The sequence below is a fragment of the Carya illinoinensis genome, chromosome 7, assembly GCF_018687715.1.
Source record: "Carya illinoinensis cultivar Pawnee chromosome 7, C.illinoinensisPawnee_v1, whole genome shotgun sequence".
NCBI lineage: Eukaryota > Viridiplantae > Streptophyta > Magnoliopsida > Fagales > Juglandaceae > Carya > Carya illinoinensis.
In genome coordinates, this window is record NC_056758.1 from 36,965,076 (window position 1) to 36,978,998 (window position 13,923).

At 31.3% G+C, this 13,923-nt stretch overlaps 1 protein-coding gene and 1 long non-coding RNA gene across 2 annotated transcripts; one reads left to right on the forward strand and one right to left on the reverse strand.

Annotated features, from left to right (window-relative positions):
- Nucleotides 1-9,325: 9,325 nt before the first annotated feature.
- On the reverse strand, nucleotides 9,326-10,074 carry LOC122315062. Its single transcript, XR_006243940.1, has 3 exons — nucleotides 9,709-10,074; nucleotides 9,531-9,619; nucleotides 9,326-9,402 (listed from the first exon to the last, which is right to left on the reverse strand). It is a non-coding gene; the product is annotated as an uncharacterized LOC122315062 (long non-coding RNA).
- A 2,034-nt stretch (nucleotides 10,075-12,108) lies between these two features.
- On the forward strand, nucleotides 12,109-13,523 carry LOC122314687. Its single transcript, XM_043130195.1, has one exon. The coding sequence runs from the start codon at nucleotides 12,316-12,318 to the stop codon at nucleotides 13,234-13,236; it is 921 nt and encodes a 306-aa protein (XP_042986129.1). The 5' UTR covers nucleotides 12,109-12,315; the 3' UTR covers nucleotides 13,237-13,523.
- Nucleotides 13,524-13,923: the final 400 nt, after the last annotated feature.

A 13,923-nucleotide genomic window follows, 5' to 3' on the forward strand; every position in this document is an offset into this window, starting at 1 on the left:
CGCGTGAGAGCCACGTGCCAGAAAGTCGGAAAAATTAACCCGCGCGTGCGGGCCTTTCTCTGCTCCGTTTGGCATTGTATTCGGTGGACTTGAAGATCGATGGCTGGGCAACGCCATGGAGTGGCGCGTGTTGGTCGGTGGTCGCCGGAGTCTTCCAAATACGCGATTTCCTTATTTGGCCTAAAAAACAAAAGAATATAAAACAAAATACAAAAACAGAGGGGGGAGAGGGAGGGAGGCGAGGAGATGGAGGGAGGGGGAAGGGAGCCGAAGCTCCCACCCCCTCCGGCCGAGATGCATTGGTGGGTGTTTTAGAGAGAAGGGAGAGGTTTTAAAACTAGAGAGAGACAAAGCTTAGAGTGATTAATTGACATTGAAATATGGAATGATATCCTTATAATTTATTTATAACTATTTTATTATTCAGTTATTTTTTTTTCTTTTTTCTATTTGAATATGGATTAAAAAATCTCAAAATATAGTATTCTTATATAATCTTAAAAAAAATCAATCAACCTATAACTTAATCATATCATTTAATTAAAAATAAATTTAATTTTGTAAAAATTGATATTTTTGTACTGGTTGAGTTTTAAAAACACCATTTGAAAGAAAGATGCTCTCTTATTATATTGATTGATTGAATTTATAATCAGTAAGAATGTTATGTTATAAGAATTTTAATCCAGATTCAAAACGTAAGTTAAAAAATAAAATAAAAAACTACGTTAATTACGTTTGCCTGTTTACAGTTCAGCTAGCTAATAGCATTTACGCTACGTTTGTTTTGGTATAGAATAAAATAAGACCGATCGATAATAAAAAAAATCATTCATTACGTGACGAAAAATAATTTATTTTTTCCTGACTAAGTTTTTCACTGATTGAATAATTTGCGTCCTCTTGCGTTTATGTGCATGTTGGCTATTTATATAGTTTAGTCAAAATCTGTCTCTATGGTTGGCTAATCTCAACCCATCACAAAAACATACGAGGTTGTTTGTTTCTGTAACAGGATTTTCATAGTGTATCATCCTTCCCTATACCACATATAAAAAAATCTACATATAAATTAATTCAAAATATCTATATAATTTATTAAAAATAAATGAAAAATAAAAACACAAAAGTGCTAGAGGGAACGGATTAATATTTCTCTTTTTTGTGTTTACGGACTCTATTTTATTTTAAATATATTTTTTATTTTTTAATAAATCACATGATACTACAGTTAACAATAAATTTTCCAAAACCATTATGAAAGTTCTATTATAGGAAAATGTCTAAATAATGCAAAGACGTTAGGTATAGAAGAAATTCTCAAATTTCGGTTAATGGAAACAAAATGGATTGCCAATATAAAGATGGCGAGGATAAATATGCCATAATTAAATCATTATTAATTTTTCCTTTAAAAAAATACAAAAATTTTATATGTAGTTAATTTTACTTATTATTTGTATACTTCGTTAGTATGACCGGATGCATTACTTTTTTAATATAAAATAATTATTTTAATTAATTACATTAATAAAATATATAAAGAGTACATAAAAATATATAAAGAGAATTTAAAAACAAAATAATTTTTTTTACGACAAGTGTGGAAATAATGTACGCACCAATATATCATTCTTTATACATAGACAGTATCTAATAATGATTTGAATTTTCTTGAATATAGGGAGATATTGTGCATTATTTTTAAAATATGTGTAATTATTTTGTATATTTTGTTATATATTTTATTAATATAATTGATTACTTTTTATTAAATAATTATTTTAATTAATCATATTAATAAAATGTATAATAAATATACAAAATTGCATATGACATAACTCTTTTCTCATTTTGTAATTTATTTTTTTATTTTAAATTTTTTTTCATTTTTTTATAATAAATATATAGTATGTAAATAATAAATAGAATAATTTAATTAATTTAAAAAAAATAAATAATATTTTAATATATAAAATATGTGATATAAAATAATGTGAAATATTTTATTTTATTTTATTATTATTATTTTTTTTAAAGGGGGTGGTTAAGTTTGGGGAGCATTTTCCCACGAGAAAAGGCGTCGGTGCACGTGAAGATTCTGAACACAGAGGAACCATAAACACCTTTTAACAGTTCTCTTGCTTGCTGAAGTGGTCTTCCCCATTACTCGACACTTGTACGACGCGAGAGCCAGCTGTGTTTCTTTTCTCTTCCCTTCTCTTCGCTTCTTTACTTTTCTTAATTTATTTTCTTACCATTTTTTTAAAGATAAATATTTTAATCACATCAATTAAACTCAAACAGAAATTAATATCTTTAAATTATAAAATTAATTTATTTATAAAATAGATATTACGTGTTATAAAATTATAATTTAAGATAAATATTTTAATCATAAAACAATTTCATAAAATAAATTAACAATTTAAAGTGTTTAATTTAAAAAATTAAATTAGTTAGATGGTAAAGCCACTTTTATTTAATATTATTCTTATTATAAAACAGATATAAGATATTATAAATTATAAATTTTATTTTGTGGGATATATTTGTAAAAAATATATTAATATGTGTCCATCTCTTAACAAAACTAGCTTTGGCAAAAACCAAAACGAAGACGTATATATCAGACTAGCAGCAAGCTGAGACTTAATACAAGCTTAAAAAATGATAATTCTGGGTCTATATTTTATAAGAAATAATATTTATAGTTGTGAGTGTATAAATATTATATAATTATTTAAAAATAAATAAATATTTCACTTATATTAACACTTATTTTGCCAATTTTATGGAATTATGTGAGTTTATAATTTATTGGTTTGTTATTACAAGAAAAATGCTACTAATTTAAGATATCTCTGTCCCGTCTATTTTGTTTAACTTTAACATGAGTAAAGCATATATAGATGCATATATCCACGATCCTTTAGATATATGTATATATTTATATATATACACAATAAATATTCGTAAATATATATTTATTTTTCTATATATTTATATATGTCGATATCATGGACAAAAAGATGGCTAATAGATACATAGACCACGTGATTCTGAATAGAGTTCCACAAAAAATAAAAAATTATGTGGTCCCAAAAGGTCAATTAGGCTCGTTTATTTTATGTTTAGATATTTTGCCACAGTAGTAAACATTAGTGGTGGTGTTGGTTTGTTTGGGAGAAATGCGTTTCACTGTTCCCAATTTCGTTGAAAGTAGGCTTTATTGGATATTGAGATCATGGAATACAGCATCCAAGTACTTCCTCACAACTCCAACTCCCATGCATAAATACCCCATCATCACACTTTTATAGTAATTTATTTATAACATATTTGCTTTATTTTTGTAATTTTCTTTTCAAAAATTGGAATAATATTGTCATCTATTTATTTATTTTGTTGGAAAAACACAAAACCTATGAATTACAAGAAGACATAATTCAAACTAATTTTGATGTCTCTAATAATCGCTACAAGAAAAATAAACTTTTGTAATCAATTTACAGCAACTGTTGCTAATAGTTTTTTTATTGTTATAAATGCAATCAAAATAATCTTTTCGTTGTTATAAATTAATTACGAAATTTTTTTTTTTGTAGTGAATATTAATTGATATGTGTGGATTTTGACGATGATTTGTTATAAAATGATGCATAAGAATTATGATCATGAGCAGAATTGACGTGCTTAATTCTCTCGGATCCTCACATGATCCTCTAAAAGCAATATTTCAACCTCTTTTATTTTCATCCACAATTCATTCCATGTGCACAACAAGTACTTATTGGAATCCTTCTGAAGTTTCGTCCCTCCAAGATTTAGCTTTTTCTTCTGTTTGTCAATTTTAGGAGAGAGAATGTATGTGAGTAGCGTACTTATAATTGTTATATACATTAAATTTTTCATATTATTTGTATATTTTATTAATGCGATTGATTAGAATAATTATTTTATATTTAAAAAAATACATAATAAGTACAAAAAAATAACTGTATATAAATTTTTTGTTATATAATTAACAAGACTTTGTTGAATTAAAACCACACATCTGATTTGGAGATCACCTAAATCATGAATACTCTCTTTCTCTATATATATATTTATTAAAAAATTACATTTCCATCTTATCGCAACATATCATTTAATAAAAATTTATTATATAAGCATCAACTTTTAATAATATGACATCTTATGATGGAATAAGACTAATTACATGTTAATTAATTTTGAAATGAAAAATAAAATTAAGAAGCGTGAAGTAATTAATTTTTCCAAAAGTGACCTTTTGGGACGTGGAAGTGTTTCTGTCTCGGGGCATCGATCTCTCGTTACCTTTCCCTACTTGATCTACATGATGTGTCCATAAAAGCTTTGAAAAGTGGGAATAAAAAAAGACGAGTAGGGTTTTGAAGTTACCTGAGATAGATCGAGCAGATACTGCTCCAAATTGTTATAAAAATATGTACTTTATATCATGAAATATTTATCACAATATATGTCTTTTCTTCCTTTTTCGGATTCCCTTTTCCTTTTTATTATTATTATAATATATTTTTTAAAAAAATTTTAGAATCCTATTCAAAGCTTCTTAGCCCATTCACAGGCCACTTGCAGTACATACATATAGATGCATGTTGATCTTTATATATATATATAAGTAAAACATTCAATATCAGATATACGCACGATCGACGTACTTTAACATGAGGTGCTTAATTCCCTTACTATTTATAAAACAAGACATTAAAAAAAGACATGCATTCACGTACTCTGATAGTTAGTGTTGCGATAAATTAAGTAATTAAACGTAGATCGGTGCCCTGGAAAACAAACAATGTGATCAGGTATAAATATTCTAAATTCCCATTAAAAAAAAAAAGGGGACTTCTGATCATTAGTGTAAGCTAGCGTTCGTTACTCGCCTTTGCTTTTAGTTTTGGCAAGCGCTCAGTGCTTTTGTGTTTTTCCTCGCTTGCGAATCATCTACTTCTTCCATGGAATTTGTTTAAAAGCGGGAATCAATATGAGAAAGTGGGTTACCAGGTTACAGTGCAAGTATCAATATTAGTGGATGGGAGATTCGGAGAACCTATATCACAAAAGGAAAAATATAGTTGCAAGTATAATTGTGTACTAATCTGTGCATTAATATGATGTGATTAGTCAAAAGTAGATTTGATTGAAAACAGTGTTAATTTAAATTTTAAGTATGAATAAATCAGTATTGGTATATAGATTAGTGTGCGACTATACTTGTATGTAGCAAAACTCATCACAAAAATGAATGTTAATTATTTAAATATCTCGTTCTCCTTTATTAATCATGATTATTTGAATATCTCGTTCTTCTTATTATGTCATCTTTGTTATATCGCTCGTTTTGCTTTATTGATGTTAATAACATATGGTTTATTAAAATATATATATATCTAAAATAAAATAATGTTTGAAAAAATAAGGATTAAAATATTAAGTTTTCTTATATACGTTTCTAATGTTTTAAAAGTTTTTAAATAAAATACGTGGCATTACATGGTGATGTCTCGTCAATAAAATAAAGAGAACAGCATAACTAAATTAATGCAGAATCATTTTCCAATATGAAATTTTTTATTTACTTGTTTAATTTATATTAAAATTTAATCATTTCAAGAATGAAATCAATTAGTTAGGTATGTCTAATAATGGATCGACAGTGGCCATTTAATTAGTATGAAATGGAGGGTGACGTGGTTGGCGATCTTAAAACTTGTGACTATTCGTGTATATAATTAAGTATTTGTGTAACTTTAATTCTTCTTTATTTGTGCTAAATCTCCATGAATATGGTGGTTTGTTAATTTTGGGGTTTTGCCGTTTCTACTGCTGTTATGGCGCGTACGCATCGTTTCTGCAAAGCGTGTGCAGTTTTGGGTTATTGTATTGTGAGGTAAGTTTGCAACATGCTTGCTGGTGCAGGCAGCTTGCAGCTTTGTATCTGTCTATTGGATGTGATTGCCCTTTATGTGTACGTTGTTTCTTATTACCTACGAAAAATTAATAATCACACTGTGCTTTTCAGTAACTGTATTTTAAAATTATAAATATATATTTGTAACTTTATTTTATAAAAATAATTTTATTTTAAAATATGTTATGAAATAGACCGTACGGTATCATTGCTCTCGAACAAAACCTCGCAGAATCTTACGCTGCTGAGGATTGACCACATGTAAATAATAATATTTTATAAATTTTAACGAAATATATTTTAATATAAATAAATTGAGATATTAAAAAAATTCAAATTATTTTAGGACCAGCTGACAACTTCATAATAAAATAATACTTTTTTAAAAAAGAAATTATTTTGACTTTTATTTATAATTAATGTGTTTAAATTTTTTTAAAAAATAATATTATAATATAAAAGTGCGAAGGATCGGCTGTGAATAAGTATAGTACTTGCTGTGTCACATCTCATCGAATAGTAATCTGGGGGCAAAAATAAGCTTAAAAATATGGAAAAGTACAGTTATAAGTATAGTTGTGTATTAATTTCTGTATTAATATGATGTGATTAGTTAAAAAGTAGATTTTATTGAAAATAGTATTAATTTAAATTTTAAGTATGAATAAATCAGTGTTGATATACAGATTAGTGCGTAACTATATTTGTATGTAGTAAAATTTTAAAAATATTGACTCGGCGAAGGCTTTTGTACAGCAAGATGCAGTGAAACAGCGCACGAGGGGTAACTATTGCAACGTTTAAGTTCTGATTTCAATTTTTGGCAAACTCCAAAATTCTCCAAATCCCAATATTACAATCTCTCTAAATTACATTGTTTAGAGGCCACCAGCCACCATACATACGCATGCGGCATGCCCACCGTTTTATTTTTATTATTTTTCTTTTGAAGATAAAAATAAAATAAAAAAGAGAAAAATATTCGATTGATCCAATTCCAATGATAACTCCAACCCCGTTTTGGGAAAAAAATCTGTCGCCTACTTGACTGTCTCTTTGCTATTTGAGTCTAGCAAGATGGTGTATAAACTATAAACAACCAGCTTTCACTATCGCACTCCCGAACTCAATAAAATATTGCCTAATTATCTATGTTCTCAAAAGACTATCTATTGTATTATAAACCCTTAAATTTTTACTTTTTGTTTTCTTTTTCTGCGGTAATTTCTTTTAAAGAAAAACATTTTTTTTAAGCATAGATGACGTGCCCAAATGATAACATGAAACGGATATATTTTTAGAATAATATCATATACAGTTGTAGATGAAATTTATTATTAAAATTATTTTTTTCATAAAGATATTGTATTTATTCAATTTTTTTTATAAAATTGCACGACATTTATGTATTTTACGATTGTAAATATTATTTATTATATTTTTATAATATTTAAATATGTTTTAAGAGGATGTCAACGCGTACAAATATGAACCAAAACCTTGAAAAAAAAAATGGGTGAGGGACGAGGAGGCAAGCTAGGAAACTCCACCATAAGGAATAGGGCAGCTGTCAACTAGGCCCAAACCAAAAGAAACATACACCACTTTAAAAATTGAACTGGTAATCTGGTATGACGAATTCTAAATTCTTTAAAGCTAACGAATTTTGTGTGCGAGCCCATTGACCTCTGGTGGCAGCCCGTATGTATTTCTTACTAGGCCCAATAAGCAGCTCATCTAGGAAAGGGTTTTAAACTTTTTAAGACGTGATTCTCCTTATTTTATAGTTTTTCGGCAATCAAGAAAATATTGTTCCCTGAGTTAAGAGTATGCTTGCGTGATTACTGGAAATAGCTTTACAGGGGGAATAAATGACGTGTTCTCCGTTACGATATTGACAATATTACCCTCATATTTCAGAATGATTAAGGTATATTTAGATGTTAAGTTGAGTTGAATTTAGATAAAAATTAAAAATTAAATAAAATATTATTTTTTAATATTATTATTATTTTAGTATTTAAAAAAATTAAATTATTTATTATATTTTGTATTGAAATTTGAAAAAATTGAATAATTAAATAAGACGAGTTGAAGTGAGTTGAGAATCCAAATTGGCCCCAATGGTTACTTCATCATATCATTTAAAATATATCACCAAAATACATTTTTTCTATTTTATATATTAATTTTTACAATATAATATACATCAACTTAGGGCTGTTCATCCGGGTTCCAACCCGGGAATCCGGATTTATCCGGACCGCAACCCGAATTTCAAATCCAGGCCGAAACCCGGCCCATGTCATCCCGCGTCACATCCGGGTCGGAACCCGAATGAATCCGGGTTTTATAAAACCCGGATTCCGGGTTCAACCTTTTTTTTTTTTTTTAATAAAAACCTATAATTTTTTAAGAAAAATTCATGTTGAAAAGCATAAGCATAATTCTCTCTGTTTTTTTTTTTAATAAGCAGCATAAGCATAATTCTCTTTTATGTAAAAGCCTATATTTATTATAGAAATTAAAAGAAAACTGTTGAAAATCATCATCATTTTTTTAATTTTATAAAAGCCTATATTTTGTGAAATATATAAACTACCATTGTCCAGAATAATAAAATATATAAACTACCATTGTCCAGAATAATAAAATATATAAAAATGAAAAACTTAAATGCATGCAATCCACTACAAATTACATTACATTACACAATATAAAATTACATTACAAAATATAAAATTACAAGATGAGTTACATATCAATAACATAGTCTTCTATATGATTTAATCACACCAAAATAAAACTAGTCCATTCGCTGTAGCCACCCAAACGGAAGATAAATCAATGGGTTCATCTCATAAGCTTTTACCAAAGCCCTGCAATTCTGTTGTTGAAAAACATAAAAGGAAAGAAGATAAAGCATTAAAAGTAAGGAAAGTGTCTACTGCTACACCAACCAAACCATACTTTCCTAATGCTACACCAACCAAACCATAGTACAAATTACAAAACTTGCAAAGCAACTAACGCTTCCAGTCCTACCAATGCAATCCATGTGTAACCATGACACAACAGTTCGAAAACTTCAGCAACCAGGTACTAAGAGAAAATATGAGTCTCCTAGATGAAAAGCAACATGAAAAAAATGGTGACAAAAATCAATCACGACATATCACCAACACTGCAAATTTATCTCACAAAACACTTCAAGAATTTAATAAACCTCCACAATAGCTTTAACAATTAGAATTTTTGAATGCTTTCAGTTTCTATCTTGCAAGCATATACACAAAATTCCAACAATATAGCAGCAAAAAAAGGCAACACCTGCCAATTTGCATTCAACAATAAAATTAAAAACTCACCCAACAGAGGATGTATTCAGTTCCTTCTTTGAAAGGATTATTATTATCATTGACACGTGCCTTGTGGTTTCCAATCTGTGAAAGATTAGAGAATAAGTCATGTAACATCTATAATCATACATAACCCATGAATAGGAATTTACTGCTTATCATGAAACTTGTGATTGCAACAATTCTTGAGATGAAGCTCAAACTGCTCTTACTGAAGGAGGCCTTCCTCTAGGGGCTCCCATGTATCAGTTATGTCGGTGGATCCAATTGAAGTATTCTGATGAAGGCCAACAATTCTTCTCTGCATGAAAATAAAAGATCCAATTGAAACATATTTCGACCCAATAAGAAAAACTAAATTGTCTGCCATATGCAAAAAGTAAATAGAACCTTTATTAACTCCACAATCGTCACGGTCTTGTTAATGGCTCTTCCCATTGCCTTGAAGACAATTTCGCCCGAACCCTTTTCCTCCTACAGAATATATAAATGGACAGAGCAAAGGGGATAAGGTATCAACATACACAAGATTCAGGGAAGAAGGCGAAACTACCTATAACAAAGTAAGCCCTAACAAGGCAAACCTACCAAACACTTTAAATGCTAGCACAATCATTCGAAAAAAAAAAAGAAATAAATAACAAGAACCGAGATTTCCTTAATGACTCAGATCTAAACAAAATCTCTTCAAATCTATCGAGATTTGTTCAGATTGTAAGGAAAAAAAGAAATAAAGAACAAGAACCGAACCGAAAAAAAAAAAAAAAAAAAAAAAAAAAAAAAAAAAAAAAAAAAACCCACTAAGATAGAAAAAGAGAAATCCCAAAAAAACCCTAAAACTCCCACTCGATATTTCACTAGATCTACCAAATCTATTCAAGTAAGAGACTCAGTTCACCAAATCACTAGATCTAACACATTTACATTCATTGTTCACAGATCAGGAGAGAGACTTACCAAAAGGTCACCGGCGATCGAGACAGACACGGCAGTGAAAAAGACATGGCGGCCAAAATCCTAGGGTTTCAGCACTCGGGTAGACGAGGCTTGTTAGGGTTGAAAATATGCACATAACAAAGCTAGGGTTCACCGAGAGAGAGAGAGAGAGAGAGAGAGAGAGAGAGAGAGAGAGAGAGAGAGAGAGAGAGAGAGAGAGAGAGAGAGAGAGAGAGAGAGAGAGAGAGAGAGAGAGAGAGAGAGAGAGAGAGAGAGAGAAGGGTTTTCGGCATCGGCACTAGACTCTCAGACCGTGACAGAGAGATCATGGTCGGGGAGTTGGGGAGTGAAGAATGAAGGAGATTACGGGGGCGGCTAGGGTTTCGTGTGTTAGAGAGAGAGAGAGGGTTTTTTGAAGTGTTTATACAAACCCGGTTAACCGGGTTATAAAACGGAACCCGAGTTTCATACCTGGGTCCGCACCGGATGTATCCGGTTTTGCAAATGCGGGGTCCGACCCGGATTTCATCCGGGCCGAAAACCGCAACCGGAAATCCAGTTTTGCGGGTTCCGGGCCGGTCCGGATAAAAACCGACCCGATGAACAGTCCTACATCAACTTATTTATTTATTTTTTCACATAATTTAAATATTATACTATTTAAATTTTTTTAATTCATTTCTAATATTTTCTCTGACTATTAATAATATCCTTATATCTTTTGATATTTGTAATATATTTTCATATATAATATCATCTAATTATGTTTTATTTTAAATTAATCCAAATTTATAAACTAAACTAAAATATAAATTAATTTAAATAAAAGACTTTTTTATTTATTTAACCAACACTCAACTCTTGAATTGGAATTGCTAGTAATAAGATTAAAGTTGGATTTAAGTATTGAGAAAAGTTATAAATAATAATAAATAATAATAAAAAGTAAATAAAAAAATAATAATAATAAATAAAAAATAATAATAAAATAATAAAAAATAATAGAGAGGATTGAGAAGTGCTCAACACTCAAACACACTCAAAACAGATGCATGCATGCAAAGTATAAGATTTGCAATGCTTTAGCAGAGAGAAGGGAAAGTAGATGAGAGAGAAATTATTAAAAAATTATTTACAATTGTATCAGTTACTGCTAGATGTAGTGGTAATACTGTAGTTAATTGAAAAATACATGTGAAATAGATGATCGGTTGGAAGCTACTTTTTGACTATGTTCTTCAAATTATACAGAAATGAGGGCTTTGCATAAGCTGCCGTGAGTCCTCTAACCTCTCTTAAGATACACAAAATATTTAAAATTGTAATGATTCGTGTAGTATTTATTTGAGCAGAAAATATGAATCTACAAGGCAACATAGAACCGCATCACGAGCAACATACGTAATCTTTACCTTTCGTATAAATACTATTTATGGAATTAAAAAAGTCATCAATGTTTAAAAGTATTTTTTAATGCTTATTTAAAATAAAATATTATTAAAAGAGTAATGGTTTATATGGTGAGACATGTAAGTACTATATAATCGTTTTAAAAAATAATATAATTTATTATTAAAAAATTAATTTTTTATATAAATTTCATACTTATGAAAAATGTTATTTATAATTGTGAATATTCAAGTATTGTACAATTATTTAAAAAAAAAGAATAAATACATAATTTATATAAAAAATAATTTTTTTAATAATATACCTACTTTTTTTTTTAACACGACTACACTATATTTTTATATTTCACAATAGTATGTAATATTATTTCATATTTATTTATTTTTTTAAAATAAACGGAAGAAACTTACATATTTAAGTATTATTTCTCTTACTAAAACAATGGAACTAGGGATCCTATTTGCTACCCGTCTGCACAGGAGAAACGTCGAGAGATTTCTTTAGCCCATAGAATCATGGACAGATGATGTATCTAAAAAGATTTTATTTTATTTTATGCCTGCAAACACCCCAGTTTTGTAACCCAAGCAATCGGCCTCAGCCCAAACCCAACCCATCAAATTCCCGGAGCGAGCGCCTTAACACGGCGAAATGAGAGAGAATCCCAGAGCCGAAGCCGAACGATTACTGGGAATCGCCGAGAAGCTCCTGCGCAACCGAGATCTAGGCGGGTCCAGAGACTTCGCCATCTTGGCTCAGGAGACGGAGCCCCTTCTTGATGGGTCGGATCAGATCTTGGCCGTGGTGGACGTCCTTCTCGCGGCGGAGAAGCACATAAACAATCACCACGACTGGTACGCTATCCTCCAGGTTGATCGCCGGTCTGATGACCAGGATCGCATCAAGAAACAGTACCGCAGGCTCGCGCTGCTCCTCCATCCGGACAAGAACAATTTCCCGTTCGCCGATCAGGCTTTCAAGCTCGTAGCCGATGCCTGGGCTGTCTTCAACGACCACCTCAAGAAGTCTCTATATGACAACGAGCTCAGCCTCTTCGCCAAGGTCGATCTGAGCTTGGGCGGTAGGAAGGACCATCACGGGGAGAGCAACAGTAATTACACTAGCGGCGCGAACGAGGGTCCGGATGATAATCGATTGAGACTGTCGAGCTTCTGGACCATGTGTCCCTACTGTTACCACCTGTACGAATATCCTAGGGTTTACGAGGAGTGTTGCTTGCGGTGCCAGAATTGCCGGAAGGCGTTCCATGCGGTGCTGATCCCATCGCTGCCACCGCTGGTGCCGGGCCAGAAGGCCTACTACTGTTCCTGGGGCGTCTTTCCAATGGGCTTCGTGAAGACGGACAGCGCAGGAAAGGATGCCTTGGCGGATGGCGCGGCGATTCGAAATTGGATGCCCAACGCACCATCGCAGGAGAGTGGTAGGAATGATGTGATACCGTTCACGGCGGCCGGAAGGGAGGTTTCAGCGGTGGGTGGTTTGGGTGGGAACTCGGGACCCAGCAAAAGGAAGAGAGGAAGGCCCCGAAAGTCTACTGTGCAAGCCCGATAAGCAATGGGACTAATATTTATGACCGAAGGATATTGCTTTTGGTGAAGAGGAGTTGGTCAGCGGGATTCAAAGAGCGCCAATGGAGACTGACGGGGGATGTTGGAATCAAAGGTGAGACGGGGTTGGGTCTTGGGGGGGCGACGATTTTCATGTTTTGCGGGAGAAAATGGTTTGGGTCTGTTGGTGTGCTAATGTAAGTGTACTTGTGTTGTCGTCTGTAGATTTCAGGTGCCCTACCATAAATTGAGTGGCCCATTATCAAACCGTAAATTTTATTAGCAAAGCTACAATCTGATGTCAGCTGGGCTTCTCTTTGGACCATTTTTTGAAGACTCTTGATTCTTTTCTTCGGGTACATCTATAACTTGTTTGTTTGTCCCATTTAAAGCTCGTTCTGGATTCCTCCGAGCTATTGCACCTGATAATTAAAGTTTCCAAAAAAGGAAACCAGGAAATGACTGTTAAGATTGACGTTAAGAGTTAATAAGCAATCTTGTTTTGACGGTGTTTTTTTTTTTTTGAAAGGAAAGAGATTTTTTTTTTTTTTTTGACGGTGTTAAAACATACATTGTTGACGGGAAAGTCTTATCATAATGGTTAGTATAAGAAGATATTAATGTTTTTTTAATTAATTTATATATAATTACGTCTATAATATTAATTGTTTTTACGCATGTCTCGTAAGCA